At 34.4% G+C, this 16,270-nt stretch overlaps 2 protein-coding genes across 3 annotated transcripts in view; one reads left to right on the top strand and one right to left on the bottom strand.

Moving 5' to 3' along the window:
- Positions 1-1,831: 1,831 nt before the first annotated feature.
- On the top strand, positions 1,832-3,011 carry LOC120623435 (uncharacterized protein CG16817-like). The gene has a single exon (XM_039889463.1). It carries the CDS (start codon positions 1,982-1,984, stop codon positions 2,456-2,458), a length of 477 nt encoding a protein of 158 aa, XP_039745397.1. The 5' UTR covers positions 1,832-1,981; the 3' UTR covers positions 2,459-3,011.
- Positions 3,012-6,453: 3,442 nt separating this feature from the next.
- LOC120637596 (multidrug resistance-associated protein 4) overlaps positions 6,454-16,270 on the bottom strand; it is a 62,020-nt gene continuing 52,203 nt past the window's right edge. For both annotated transcript variants that reach the window (XM_039909451.1, XM_039909452.1), the window contains exons 13-25: positions 15,949-16,095; positions 15,632-15,855; positions 15,340-15,470; positions 14,824-15,033; positions 14,365-14,595; positions 14,065-14,171; positions 13,732-13,855; positions 12,578-12,748; positions 11,723-11,850; positions 10,938-11,060; positions 10,331-10,453; positions 9,492-9,652; positions 6,454-8,184 (exon numbers count right to left, since the gene is read on the bottom strand). In XM_039909451.1, coding sequence (XP_039765385.1) covers positions 7,911-8,184; positions 9,492-9,652; positions 10,331-10,453; positions 10,938-11,060; positions 11,723-11,850; positions 12,578-12,748; positions 13,732-13,855; positions 14,065-14,171; positions 14,365-14,595; positions 14,824-15,033; positions 15,340-15,470; positions 15,632-15,855; positions 15,949-16,095 — 2,154 coding nt within the window. In that variant the 3' untranslated portion in view covers positions 6,454-7,910. The remainder of the gene's footprint in view (positions 8,185-9,491; positions 9,653-10,330; positions 10,454-10,937; positions 11,061-11,722; positions 11,851-12,577; positions 12,749-13,731; positions 13,856-14,064; positions 14,172-14,364; positions 14,596-14,823; positions 15,034-15,339; positions 15,471-15,631; positions 15,856-15,948; positions 16,096-16,270) is intronic.

The following is a 16,270-nucleotide window of genomic DNA, read 5'->3' as shown; positions in this document are numbered from 1 at the left end:
TTCCAGACTATTTTTGTTTTTACTTCAATCAATTTTGGCGCTGATAGCAATGGTGAATTCGAAAGTAACGTTAGTGATGCCACAGTTTTTAAATATCAATAACGATCCAAGACTGAATTGCTTTTCAACGGAAAATGTACCTATTAGTGTTTCGAAGACTTTAAAAAATAGGTTGATGTTTAAATGCTTTTTTATGTTAGCTTGGGTATAAATTTGTCACAAAAAACAGATTTAAATATTTTTTTTTCCAAAAAAGATTCCGAAATGGTCTCATTTAAATTTCATATAGATCTGACAGTAAGTTGTGGAAACATACAACGGAACTCTTAAAATATGACAGCAAGTTTATCGCAAAGGCCTACATTGCCACATAATGGGACATTATATAGTAGTATAGTAATATTTACTAGCTCTGTCTATTATAGGTACAACACATAACATATATTTATTAAAAAAAAATTAAACTCTTGAAAGGAGTGATAAAAAGTAAACAGGAGCTACTAAAGATATAAGTATGTTATGCCATAGATATTAGTAAAAACTCAAAATATCTGCTTATTTCCATTCTAAAACACCAAAAAATAATATTGTTATACTGACGTCTTTGTAGTACGTGTGGGATGCTTTATATAACAATCTTCAGTAAAAATTTTGAAACATAAGTAAAAGTAATTATTCAACTAAGAAACCCATAATGATTTTAATGTAGAATCAGATCGACACCTGTAACAATCGTTTCTTAAATATTTTTAATTTGACATATCTTTCCAGAAATAGTGTGGATAAGTATCGTCAATGTTCTCGGCAACAACCCATGTGCCGAGAACATTGACGATACTTATCCACATCATATGTTCAAATTTATATTTATAAAAGTCAATAAAGAAAAAAAAATATAAAGAAGGCAAAATTTTAAGTGGTTATTTTACATGGTAAACTCAGGTAAAGCCTGTCCAGTGAACTATAGTATGATAGAGGTCAGTGGGTCCAATTCTTTTAAGCTTGCTAGAGACTTTTAAATGTGCATTTATTATACCTAGACTCTGATACTGAGAAGCCTCAAGCAGCAGGGTCAACATTGAACTTAATACGCCTATTTAGTTGATTCCCTTGGTGCGTTTAATTATAATAGATTGCTTATAAATAATAATACAACATGTAATTTAACTCAATTACAAACACTAACTGGTATCACTTTTATCCGACTCACTCCAAATTTATATCAATTTTGATTTTGTGTCTATAATAAATATACTTTTCTTAATGCAAATCCAATTCATAATTGACGATCATTAATGTGCTTTTATTTGTCATGCATAAAAAAAACGCTATAACACCTAGGTAATGAACGGTATAGTGAAACAAAATGAAAATGACAATCAAATGTTTACTAGAACAGCAAGAGAGCGCAATGATACTCCTAAACGTTTACAGCACGATCAGCTGTAGTATAATAACTAGTCGGAAAAGTTCTAGAAGAGTACCTCTCTTCTAGAACTTTTCACCACGAATGCAAGCAGCTTTATGACGCGCCAGTTGAATAACTATTAAACTCCTGATAAAACTGAAATCATGCTTCAGTTTACATTAGGTATTGAAGTATTTGAAACCATGAAAATAAGATTTACTTAGAAGCCCTATTATTAAATTCATTCTCTATTCATTAAAAGTAGTTTTGGTTCCAAGGCTGCAATGGTATCCGCTTTGCTGTACTCTCAGACAATAAGGATATAATAACTTTATGGTACCACTATATTGTTTGTATCCTCCTTGATGTTGTTACCATAGCTATCTTCAACCTGTGGTCGAATTCGAGAGTTGAGACATTTGTTTACAGATTATTAATCACTGGTTTGTGTGGTGGATTATAAAAATTCAATAGGTATTTTACTAAAAAGGAGAATAAAATTAAATTAGCTATAATTCGCTACTTAGCTTACTCTTTTTGATAAGGCTGCAAATATCTAATAGTCTAACTAAAATGAACTCCGAAAAAAACGCAACTCCACCATCGGTATCTTGGGCACAGAGAAATTCTAATGTGTATGTTACTTTTAACGTCGAATGTGAAAAACCGGACATTAAAATAGAGAAAAAACTGGTGTCCTTTAAAGGTATATGTGCACCAGAACAAAAGGTATATGAAGTAGAAATACCATTATATGGCGAAATAGACCCAGAGAAGAGTAATTATTTGAATAAAGGCAGGATGATTGAGGTTGTTTTGGCTAAGGAGCGACAAGACGAAACATTTTGGCCATCTCTTACAAGTGACAAAAAGAAGCACCACTGGCTAAAAGTGGATTTCAACCGATGGCAGGATGAAGAAGAAAGCAGCGATGAGCAAATGAATTCTGATTCTGAGAACATGTTTTCAAAGCCCCTCCCAGATGAATATGAGTTCAATGAGTTCCATTCAAGTTCCAACGAAGAGGAGGAGTTGCCTGATGTACAATAAAAACTGTAAATTAGTTAAAAATAACTGATTGTTACAGTTTTTCGTTTTAGCATGGTGCAGAGGACATGTGCATACCTCTCATTCTCTCACTCACTGAAAATCAATGTAGTGGGCTGTTTTGCTTTTTCAGTTCATGCTGAAACAAAAAAACTGACATCAGGAGCATAATCATTCATTATACAAGGAATTTTTAGAACAGTTTGTTTTATATTGTGAAATTAGATTTAGAGAATCAGTCGGACTGGCATTTTATTAATTGAAAGTATCAGTATTATTTTTTGTGTGTAATTTTTGCTAATGTTGCTTTAAGTTGAGTATTACTGATAATCACATCTTGTTGATGTATATTTTATTATTTAAGTTATTTTTGCATGTGTGTAAGATCATTATGAAAGTGGTTGTTTGGGGTTTCTGAAATTTTAAAGTCCTCATACTTTGATGGGCTTTCATTAAAGAGTATTAGGCATTTAATTTAAAATTGTTTTTGAGACTATTAATAAAAACTGTTCAATAAAAACTGAGAATCAATTTTACTCAGAAATGTTTTAGAGGGCATGCTTCACAGCTTCTTTTTTTATTATTCTAATTCATGAAGGAAAATGTAGGAAGATTAAAAAAAAAGTGTGTTTACTTATGTACACACTTAAAGTTATACTTCTTTGGCATAACAAGATAAAAAGATATTCAATAAATTTATATTTTGCCTTATTCTATGTTTGTAGAAAAAACAACACTATAGTCGTAAAAATGTAATAGGCCCGTTTTGACACTTGTCATCGCGACGTAACTAGTTATGCAACCATAAGACTCTGTACTCGATACTCACGATAAATCAATTCAAGTTTGTATCAGTACTTGATTGATATTATTATGTATTGTAAAGTGTTCGTTCGTTCAAAGTATTCCTTTAACTTCACAACCAATACGCGTGACTGGCTGTTGATTATACGTCCACTTTTCAACATGTTGAAACAGAGTTAGTACCTACTATATAACAACAAACACAAAAATCGAGTCAAATCACTATGTTTAAATTAATGTCCAAAATAGAAGAGCCATAGTTAACGTAATAGTAAACATTATATATCAAACTTAAACGAGCGCACAGTCAACTTTACAAGATGAGGAACGAAAAACTGCGCAGCGCGCGCGGGGACGCTTCAGTCATGTGCCGCTTGGTCAGATACATCATCTCAGACTCATTATTTAGAACCCATTTTGAGAACCAAGCTCATTCTTTGCAGTAAAGATAACTACACATTATTTAATTTCGATATTCAGTAAAAAAATGGTTACAGCTCTAGTATAAAAAAAAAAAGACTAAGAACGTAACTGTTTTCGGAACGTTTAGCAACAATTATAAATTGCATGCTACTATGAAGTAAGCGCAAAAAGAATACTCGCGATATATTCTTTCATATTATTTAACGTCCCAAAAAAATTTACGTATTTTTTAAAACACTGTATGTAATTGATTTTTATTTTTTTGATTCTTTCAGTTTTGTTCCAAGTTACATTCTATGGTCTTGCACAAATGTCAAAACGGGCCTATTACATTTTTCCGACTATAACAATAGAAAAAAGGTATTGTTTGAATTATTGAAAGTCAACTGTCAAAACTAGAATGAAAAACTAAAATGTTGACTATAGCTAACTTCATGGTGTCGGTTTATTGCGCATTGTAAAAATTTACTGTCACCATTTTTCCCTAAGTATTACTTCAAAAATGTGTAACTAAGTTAGCAAATGAAGTCCATTTTGCTAACCCTATTGATCTTAACCAAACTTTTTTCCTACTGTTTACTTAATAACAGTTGTTTTTATCGTCATATTGAAAATATGTGGCTCAAAAATGGTATAATATTTTATAATTTAAAAGTTATTATAATTACTTAAAAAGAAGAAAGATATTTTTCAATTAGTTTGTCTAAATGGGTTTCTGTATGTTTAAAGCAACTATATGTAGTTCTTTAATTGTTAGTGTTTAACACAGATATATTCTGTCTATGTATGTTATATCTGTAACTCTATAATTCTTAGTATATTATTCTGCACCAAGTCAGTATGGTAATATTTTATGGTGATGTTTGATTTTAGTCTACTATAATAATTTAATGATAATAAAGTATGTTAAAAAAGAATTTTTATATTATTGCAGAATATTCAATCCTCAGTCTACTAGTCCAAAATATCAAGGTTAGAACTCATTATCATATTAAGCCCACTGCTGCGGCGTGCCTGCAGCACAGGCGGAAAAGGAGAAATGGGTCCAAGCCTTTTCTCCTATGAGAGGAGTTGGTCACCCTGGTCTGGTTGAAAGACTAAAATTTTATCAGGGTTTAGCAATAAAAATTAGAACTAATATCTCTTTATGCTTTCCAAGGCATGGAAGAAAGCATTATTGTTCACAATGTTATAACAGCAATATAGTGCTCATAGCATAAGAATAGGGGTTGTATGGACTAGATAGCATCGGATGCGCGAAACATGCGAATGACGTTAGCAGCACGAGTGCAACGGACGCGCTAAAGAAATGCGGATGACGTCTTCAGCACGAGTTGCATTGGGCACGCCAAAGAAATGCAGAATAGGTACCTACTCCAGCACAAACGCAACGACGCGCATACTAAGTGCCGATGACGTAGATATCAGCATACCCGTCATTTTATGGACAGTTTGTGCCCTTTTGGTTGTACTTACTTACCTATATTTTATCCATACTAATATTATAAAGAGGAAAGATTTTTTTTTCTTCGCCAAAAGAAAGCTAAACTATTACGGGGTAGGGAAGGCTACAATTTATTTTCAAAAAAATTGGAGGACCTTGATAGTAACCTAATAATTTTAATCTAAGTAGCAAATTTTACCAAGCTAACTACTTTACGCGAGCTGAGTAAACTTGATGGTACATAACAATTATGAACTACATGAATCAAGAACTCATTAATACGCACCTACAAAAAAGTCCGCGAATGAATATATCTGTCATAGTTAAGTCGCAATAGCAGCTTTTGTGTAAGTTATTTTTAAAAACTACATCCGATTATTTTTTACAAGAATACACTATTAAAAACCAATCTAGACCTAAGTACCTAGGGAACTATAAAATATTGAGTGAGTGAAAGCTTGATGCGGTTTTAAGAAAATACACGAGTATTTTTAGTAAGAAGGTGCCTACTAATAACTACTAATCGAGTTAGCGACGAAAAGGTGTGTATTGATTATGTAGGTATTATTGCATGTAGCCGTTGGGTACTTATTTTTTCCTCATACCTACCTACTAGAAAACTTAAAACAGCCAAGTAATCGTATTATTCTACCCGCGAGCTAGTCCTGTTATGAAAGTTATTCCTTGTGTATATTAGTTCATGTACCTATTAGTATTTAGTTACTCGTATGTACCTATATATTTTATATTTTGTACCACCGCAGATTGTTCGTCTCTTTTTTTTTCCTAATTCTAAGGTTGCCTAGAAATCTCTTCTAAATGATAAGGCCTTTTGTATTCTGCTTTTTTTTGTATTAATATTTTCTTGTACATATGTTTTACCTCAATTTGGTGTAAAAAAAAATAATGATATTAATAATGCTCCTGTTATTATAAAATAATCGAATTTCACTCAAAAATTTAACATCAAGCCTTGAAGCGGTTCTATTAGGAAATAGATAGGTACGTTAAAGACGTGCGGTTCTAAATTCGATCTTATGGTATGTTTCGGTGACTTCAACGCATAACTGTGACTGAGGTTGACTTGCTTATATTATTCAGTTGTTCCACGTGACATGCGCGTAAAATAAACCTTTTGTTTTACCGGGATAAAGCCTAAAATATTAATGTAGGAATGAATCCCATATTCATTACAATGTACATCAATGTCCTTACCAAATGCAATAAGCGAATTTGTAAACACAAGGGTCACAGGTTTGAATTCCGGAAAACAATTCTTCATGGTGCCATGTTTCATGCGCGTGAAGATACGAAAAAAAACCAGATGTTTTAAAGCTTATTTTTATTTGTTCGAGGCTAACCTCTATGGCAATCACATTAATTATCATTTTGCAATACCTATAAAACATATTTGATGGTATTTTAATAAAAATAAATAACAGTGTTCTTGTGCGCTTTCTATAAAGGACCTAAGAACATTTTCATGCGACTCCCAAAAATGGCTAATTGTTTATTTCGAAGCTCTCGTTATTAAAAAATGTCTTGGTTACTTTTTGCCACGTTTTGTTACTTTTTATTCAAACAATAAGCTTATTACAAATAATTATTAGGTAGGTAAAGGTATGTGATAAAAACATCGATTTATTTGAAGTCGTTGGTAAAAAATGATCGGCACGCCAGAAAATATTCATGAAAGAAGATATATATAATCGATCACGAAATGTTCAGGTGTTCCTACTTCTTCACGGAAATATCTGTTAAAAATCACAAAGGGAAACTCGATTTTACGCCCAATGTGAGTCGCTAGTCGCCACACCTGACACCAGAGACGATCTGACCCACTGCATTGGATGTTTCATATGAAAAGCAGTTTTTATCCAGTTATGCGAAGCTTGATCTTTTTCTAATCAAAAATATTTTTATTCGCGCATGACATAAGGAGAAAAAGCACTCCCAGGGACTTTTAAATGTGAACAAATTGCCTCATGGAAATGAAAACAAAACAAAGCCTTATTATCTATATATATATGTATATAAATATTATCTTGTCTTTGCTATGGAAGACTGAGACCTCCTGACACAGGTATTTTGATGCTTACTAGGAGGTCTCCACAACATGGATAATTTACAATGTAAGAAACTATATAAACGATTTATATTATTATTTAAGGTCTTCCTTATTTTGTCAGTTTCATAAAAGGGGTGGGCCTTTTCTGGCATTGTGCTTAGGCTCATTTGTGTACTTCCCCATATTTGTAAGGGGTCAGCAAGTAATATAGTTCGTAATTAAAAACAACGTGCGCCCAAGTTAAGCTTATTAAACGGAAGAATGTTCTCAAGCCCTTAAATAACTAAAGTTTTCATTCATCACTCAGTCCGTATTGGAATAACATGCCGTTATGTACAAACAAGGTATTTAACAAAAATCTTATGTCTTAATAATAATATTTACTTACATAATTATTTTCGTAAAAATATAACAATATCAATAAATTTCATTCACTAATTTAGAAAAATATTATAACTACTTATACATTTAATATAATCGATTAACAAACAATCGACAAACAATATCCAATTGAAACGTTTTTTTTTATAATTATGCAGGCAATATTATACCTAAGTGTAGTTGAAAACTTAAAATACCTTACGAATTAAGTTCCCGTTGGCTTGTACCCATACCGTTGAAACTATAATTCTAAGTACTAACTGCATCATTCCAAAACGATAATCTTACATCGCTACTTAATTAAAATAAACTTAACAATAGATGGTACAACTAAATTATTCTACCGCGCCACCACTGTCTAGGAATGTGTTCTTTGCAATTTGGTACAGCTGTGCCGACATTTTCTCACTGGTTTCATTGACCATCTTGGTGAAGTAGCCCTGAGGGTTGTTAAGCAATCTGTATGGGTGGTCGAATTCCACTAGACGGCCAGAATCCATTACCATGACACGATCGGAGTCCATAATTGTGTTTAGACGATGAGCTACGGTGATAACCGTGCAGTCGGCGAAACGTCTTCTTATTGTTCCTTGGATGAATTCGTCAGTCCTGAGAATTGAGAAGAATATATAAATTTCGATGGTACTATGTTTTAGTATCATCATCGTTATGCTCAGCCTGGTATTGTCTCACCGCTGGGCATTGGCTACTTCTTTCATAGGAGAGAGTGTATGATCTTAGACCCTCCAAGCTGCACCATTTTGGATTAGCGGGCTTTTGCTTTCAAAGGCGTGTAAATTCTATCGACCCGCAATTGGCCAGGTGGGGGAAAACCTTTCTAAGAGATCTAAGGAGACCAGTGCCCTGTAGTGGGCCGGTAATAGGTAGATAAAGACGATGATCACATATTAAAAGTTATCGTATCCGGGTCCGATGGTTTAACGAGCTATCCAAGGCACAAGAGTGGGAAGAACGGAACTAGCCAGTAGTTCCGTTCCTCCGAACTGATACTGAGACTTCTCTCTTCTGGAGGCAGAAAAACCAACAGGTGAAAAGAAGACCAGAAAATCAGAAGCAATCATGGCAAAAACCTTACATCTCAACTTAAGGCCCGACCATTCCGGGAATTCTTTTTATACTACTGGTTGTCCCCTTGGCCTGCAATCGCACATAAATTTAAGCGATGATGTCGCCTGAGATTGTAGGAGACTCTTAGGGGTAAGTATGGCAGTTAGGTATATGAAATCCATAACAATGTTCACCTGTCATTTAAAATGCCAACTTATAATAAACCGCGTTTACCGCATATATAAGTTTATGACAATAATTTCACATGGGATTTTTAAATAATGATTTTCGGAAATTCTCCGCTAGGCGATTAATTTATAATAGGTATTGGTATATAAGTACACAAACATTAATCTAAACAAATCAAAGCCTTTTTTGATACGACACTTATATTTACATTGTAAAGGGATGCTACATTCGTAAACTTAAAACTAAAGCTATAAGGATTCAAAATATGACCGGCTAATAAGCAACCCATAACAAACTTAGCCGTTTCATTTCTACAGAATCTCTAGAACTTCCTATTACTTATATCCCAAGTTAACCAGTCGGTTTATGACTGTTATAATTGCATATGATTGTCTCGGCATTGATGGTATGAGAACCGGGGCTTAGTTGGCACTCAGCTTGCCTTGTACGAGCAGGAGACATTTTTCTCATAAACATCTCTTTAAGTGGATATCATCGGGGGATATTTATTTTACTTATGTTTAATATGCTAGCCATTCATGCTGCAATTTTCGTTTTCAAATATAGACAGTTCGTGATTTTTTTTATATGAATTTGAAATTGATATGTCCCAAGATACCTATGTATAAGTATTTTACATATCTTTAAATTTGACTTACTTAGGGTCCACGTTCGCTGTAGCCTCGTCCAGCACCAGAATTCTATTCCCACGAAGAATAGCTCTTGCTAGACAAACTAGTTGTCTTTGACCAAGCGAAAAGTTGGATCCACCTTCAGACACTTTGAAATCTAATGCTGGAATCGCTGCCTTCAAATCGACCTGAAATTGACAAACCCATGAAAATATGTCTCTATCCCTATTTATAAAAATAGTTTTCAAAATTTAAAAAAGCTTTTGTATAAAACCGATGCATTGACACAGATTGGGTCACATCATGTAATTTCATCATCCTTTTAGTTTCCTACAGCTGGTCTAAGGTCTTCTTTCTCTAATGGAAGAGAGGGATAGAGAGGAATATACATATCAGGCTGCTCCAATGCGGTTTGGCGTACTTTAAAGATTCTTATCATATTTTATTTACAATAACCGGAAAAGACATGCTCTACGATAATAACAATATCTCAATATCTGTGGTCAAACTTAGGGTTGCTAACATTCCCTATGTTAGCACTCCAGCAGTTTTCTCCAACATTTTTTGACCTGACCTGGGCATGAACCCCCCAAACTTACTTTTTTTTAAAGTTTTTTTTATAATTGATGCACTAAGATGGTCACCTGTTAGGGGGTAAGGCAGTTATATTAAACTCATACCCCTAAGCGGTTTCAAAACGGTATCGTACCGCTTGGCAGCATGTTAGTGTCGGTAGGATATTACTCGCAAGAATTCCCAAACTGTCCCTGCTGGGAATCGATGCCGTATCTTTCAGATATAGGACAGTCGCAGTTTTAGAAAAACAAATGTGTTTCAAGGGATGTGACAAATGCTGTGGTACTTACTGCTTCAAGCGCTTTCCATAATTGTTCATCCTCGTAACTATTGAATGGGTCTAAATTGTATCGTATAGTTGCAGAAAATAACACTGGCTCTTGTGGTATAATGGAGATCTTCGAACGTAATTCCTGTTTTTAAAAAAGTAAAAAGTAAAATAGACCGGAATATATTGCCGCCACTGATTTAGGTTAAACCATTTTTCAAATGTTTTTACCTAAATCAATGTATCTAAGTAGGACTTACATTAAGTTCTTAAACTTTTTGGAGGCAAGTTTCCATTAGTTAAGCTTATTTAAGATTGCTTATGTCGCAAAATTGTGCATTGAGTTAAAAATTTAAGAATAAAAAATGAAAAATATACTCTACCGTAATATTTAAAGTAGATAGAGAGAGACCATATTATATCAAAGCAAGACGAATCGAAAAGATCGAATGTAGTAATATTCTACATGTATGCATATCCAGCGATAAAGGTACATGTAGTCTGAAAGCAAACGTTTGAACTTCTTGCCTGCGAGGGAATTGTACTTTCCATCCTTCACGCAACTAACGTCTAAGTTTGCTGGAGTTCCTCATCTAGTTTTGCTGTCCTAATTTAAGTCAAATACCAACCTGTAGAGCAAGATGAGCAGTGTCGACGTCATCGATGAGGATATCACCTTCTACAATGGCGAGGCGGAATAGTGATGATATGAGTGAAGACTTCCCTGCACCCGTTCTTCCGACTATTCCAACCTAAAAAAATACAACAAAAAATGTGGCAATGTTTTAGAAAGCAATGTGTTGCACTGTAGTATACTGTAGATACACAGATCCGTACGGATACACGATCTAACCACGCGCGCATCTACGATGTATCCGTACGCGGTGACAATCACTAAACTTGTAAAAACTATATGCATGCAGCCCCATGTTACTGATCTAGTACAGCTAACAATAAGATCGAGCGTATTAAACTTTCCACAGAAAATATTTAAAGACGTCTAACATCTGGTACTTAATGTTATAAATGCGATAATTTATACATAAAAGAAGGTCTATCCAACAAATTTACTGATCAGGGGTATGGTTTCAATATAACTGCTATACCCCTAACAGGTTACCATCTACCAGGTGAGATGACAGACTAAGTCTAACTTTAAGTGGCATTTAAGAAACTTCTATAACAATTCAACCATTTTAACATTAAGGAGAAGAGAAAGATAATTAGTTGATTTTTAAAGTCAGTTCAAGCAATAGTATCAGAAGGAAATATACTACTTGAAATGAATTGAATTGAACTGAGAATTGCTCTTTTTTTGATAAGGTTTTAGAGGTTCTACTTTAGATAAGATATTGTTAGATTAGTGTTAGCTAGTATTTAAGGTTATAAGGTAGCCTTCTGGAAATTAACCAACCTTCCACCCGCTTTCAATAACCAAATTTAGATTTTTTAGTACTGGCAAATCTTCGGGAGTGTACTTCATATAACAATTGCGAAACTCGACGCGACCGCACCAAGGCCAGCCTTTAGGGGTTTCTTTACCTGAAATAGAAATATGGATGAATTCTTTTGGCTCGAGTAACGTAACGTAAGTTAGTGCTTTTGTTGTTGGAAAGATGTAAAGTGTGTGATTTTATTAGTGAATGAAGGATTGAACAATACGATGAATGAACTCACTTTGATCGTACAGAGAACTATAAAACAATCACATTAAAGTAGCAATTCGGCATACAATACAGCAAGCAGCCTAATCGCTACATGGATCTCTTCGAGGCAATCAATGAAGTAAAAGACGCATCTCCATAAAGGAGGTGTTTTCATTAAATTGTTCTTTATTTATTTATATAGTCTTCAGCTAATTTTTCTTTTATTTTATTCCATTACAGGGTATGGCAGTTACCCCTAATCGGTAGTTATTATTTCTTATCACAATTTCAACTCATGGGAGTTCGCTGCTTGTAAAACGTGTAACTAAATACTGTTGAAGGGTGCATAAGTATATTTCATAAGGAATCACCCTGTAAGAATATTTAATCCAAAGAAGCATATCTATTTTTCCATAAAAACTAATTCAGAACATTCTTAGTGTTTACATTTAATACGACAATACTATTGAAAATGAGAGACTGGCACGTGCGAAGCACGCTATACGACTTCAACTATCAAACATTTTTATTTCTGGGTTAATAAACAGAAAATGCGGGCAAGACATGTTCTATTCATTAAGTATCTTATAAAACTTATTAGCGAGAGTTTGAGGGCATCTTACTTCCTTTTTCCCACTGGGGTTCTCTCTCAATATGGGTGTACTGTAAGATTCGTTCCACGCTGGTCATCTGAGAGATAACTTCCGCAGTTTGTCTCACGCCGAACTGCAGCATCCCCGTTAAGATGAGAGTCTGCGATATCGCCAGTCCGACGTTACCGGAGAATATTGTTTCTGTATTAATAGACTTTTGTTAGCATACTCAGTTGAAGTTGTAATTTGTCGAAAGCAGACAGTTGGTTCACATTAAAACAACATGGTTGGAGCGAAATATGCACCTGTTACTTATTTAAGGTGGTCTGGGAAGTCTTAATGAAAATCGATAAAGTTGCTTGGGCCCAATGTATGTACAAACATTATTAGTAAACATATTTCTGAAATAAGCAGATTAAAGAAAACTCTAAATATGTAGAACGATCGCCACTTCAGTACAAATACGGAAAAATCTTAAGCACTTTCTGTCTAATGGTATAGTACAACTTTCCGAATTTCAGCATTTTGGACTTTTTCCGGATTAATAAAAGTTCCAGGTTATTTTCGTACTAACATTATTATTTTCATACGGTGAACGCTGTCACAACCAATTCACCAAATTCAGGAAAATATAAGGTTATTTCATGTTTATTCTTTAAAATAATTGTTTTATAAATATAAACTAAAATAAACTATTTAAAACTAAATAAAATCTAAAACGTCCTCGAAACCACCGCAGCGAGGCACAGTTCCTAAAATGCTGGCAGCATTGCCCCTTTGGATGGCCAAACTAATTCGTTGGCCAAGGTAACTGCCCGCTCTAGGATCACCGGTAGACTCGATAACCCTTTTCGATAATTCTTTGAAAAGGGCTTTTGCCTCCGGACCCCACAGTCCCAAAGTCTCTACTCCAAAAGGCACAAAAATGAAGCTGCTATCCAGGTTTTCATATTTACGCCTCTTGGCCTGCTCGGCACTGGTAGCAGCCGCACCTACCATTGACGAGGTGGCCTGGATGTGTGATGCAGCTAGGGTATCAACACAAGTTGCATCCCACAGAAGTGACCTTCCAAGCAATCATACCATCAGGTCTCTTGCCATCGCTCCGCGCCAAACCAATAGGTTCTAATACAGCTGGTACGTGAGCGGTAGCAAAAATATTATATAAAAAATATTATACTTACTACTATCGATTACGAGAAAAGCAACGATAACAATAGTCAAGTACAGCACGCAGATGATGTCAAGCCAGAAACCAAGCGTCACACCGCTAGCCAAGTAACTGCTCCAAGTTGAAGTGTGAATGTCCTAAAAATGATAAGAACATCAAACTCGAGTAATGAGAAAGTAAATTTCATAATTCATCATGCTTAGCCTATATATATCTTATTGCTGGCCACGGGCCTTTTCTCTTGTGGGAGAAACTAATTAAAGCTTTGAACCTCTACCCTGTGTCAATGCGGGTTAAAGGGTTTGAATACTGTGAATTTGATTTACAGATTTAATTAGGTAGATACCTGGAATAGATCGAACTCCTGAATCAATCGCTGCTGTGCTCCAGATGATCGAATAGTGCTGATACCGTTTAATGTTGCTGACATGTGTGAAAATACGGGACTTCTCGCTAAAATTACCAAGAAAGAGGTTAAAATTTCTGCCTAGTTACAGGACATTGGATTGAATACGCCTGAATACTGAAAAGTATCTTAAAATTGATCTTTAACTTGATCGGTTTCTGGTATTACGTTCATAAAACAATAGCCACTTATTTAAGGAGGCCTTGAAAATGGTTAGAGAAATAACAGAGTTTTACTTACTAGTTCCTTCCAGACGCTTAATCGATTGGGCAGATTTTAAGTAGATTTGTAGGATAACGTAGAACAAAAGAAGGATTATGGTGGTCGGTAACAATGTCCAGACTAATGCAGCAGCGTTAAGTGCTAATATACTGAACATCACGAGGTAAATTTGGATGCATTCCAGAAGAAATCTTGGTAACAATTCGTCCAATGCACCAATATCTTTTGAGAAACGATTTAAAATGCGACCTGAAATAGTATAACATTGCAATAATTTGTTGAACAATCAATTTGTTTAATTAACACGATTTAAAAAGGCTACAATATGTTTTATGTGAAAATGATCATCGGCAAAATTGATTGTAAAATGGTTATTTTCTCGTACCACTAGATTAGGAAGGGTTACAAAATTTAAACTGTTAAATGGATTTGTCAAATACTGTATCAGGTGAAGTAACTCTAAGATTAAATACATACCTGAAGAATTGGTATCAAAAAATCGCATAACACCGCGAAGCATAGAATGGAACATATCGTTGTGGAGATTTCTCGAGGCAGTCATACAGACTTTAAAGAACATGAAAGCACGAGCCGTGATAAAGAAGATACAACATACAATCAACGCCGTATATCCATATAGATACATAGATGTGTCCATAGGTCCTATAAAGGCGTGAATATCTAAACCTGAAAAAACGAACAAATCAATGACCAATCAAGATTTTATAAATAACATACTTCTTTGTATTTACAAGAATCAAATATTAATTCTTGAAAGTACAAATAAATAGCGTAATAAAAATTTACGTTATAATGTATAGAACCGGTAATATCACGTGCACATCCATGTATTAATTTATCTTAAATTACATTATAATTTGAGATGACCCCCATTGTAACATAAAGGTAAAATCTTAATAAAGGCAGTTTTTTACAAGCAGTAAAGATACCTATTTTCATTTAAGTGATTAAAATATTATAAGATCTTTATACTTGGTTGTATTTCGATTCCAGAGAAGTAGCTGGATAAGGAAAATGTTGTGTTCACCGGTGGTCCAACTCTTTCGTATTCCTTAACTGTGTGATTGGCTTCTCTTTCCTTCATACGTGTGACTTCATTTGTCCTGAAATTTCAGCAAACATCTAAGACCGTACTTTTAGTGACTTCATCTTTTTGCATTAGCCTGCGTAAACAGATATTATTTCCTTGCAAGCCAATTTTCATCAATGCCAGCGATTTAGCAGAAAATTTAAGTGAAAGAATAATAAAAAGTAGAGAACCCACCAAAAAGTAACCCAATAGTCGCATAGTGTAGCTGATAATTGTCCAATAACTAGTAACAGGACCATGAAAAATAGTCTAGCTGGTTTTCCACCAGCTCGCAAATAAGCTCCATATACGTGCCATCCCATTGAGCCAGACTCTCGTTTTTCTTCTTCCATCTCTTGAGCGGGAATTTCACAGCCTGTAGTAGACTCAGCGATAGACGGACGTCTTGTTGTCGAAAGCTGTGAAACGTTAAAAATACATAATTGAATGTGATAACAAACAACAAAATAAATTAAGCCCAAGAAATATTATATAAGTAGGGAAATGCTTACTCTAGATGATGTTCGCCTTGTCATTGCAAGAGGTTTTTCAGTATCTGAATTTGATTCATTGTTTTCTTGAACTGAACACAACAATTTGGCGAAATCTTTCCCTGACGTTAACAGTTCTTCATATCTTCCTTTTGCTTCTATTGCACCCTGAAACGTGATTATTATAAGAGGAGCGCCCAAAAATAATATTTTTTTTTTTTTAAATCGTAATGATAAACGCATAGTTTTTTTTTCTCTAAATTTATGCAGAGCGGAAGGAACTTAATATGAATTACGTCTCAAGGTAATTTAATCCATAATGTAAACATGGAACATAGTAATG

The sequence above is a fragment of the Pararge aegeria genome, chromosome 4 (genome assembly GCF_905163445.1).
Source record: "Pararge aegeria chromosome 4, ilParAegt1.1, whole genome shotgun sequence".
Classification (NCBI taxonomy): domain Eukaryota; kingdom Metazoa; phylum Arthropoda; class Insecta; order Lepidoptera; family Nymphalidae; genus Pararge; species Pararge aegeria.
This window is presented reverse-complemented; position numbering and strand designations above follow the sequence as displayed.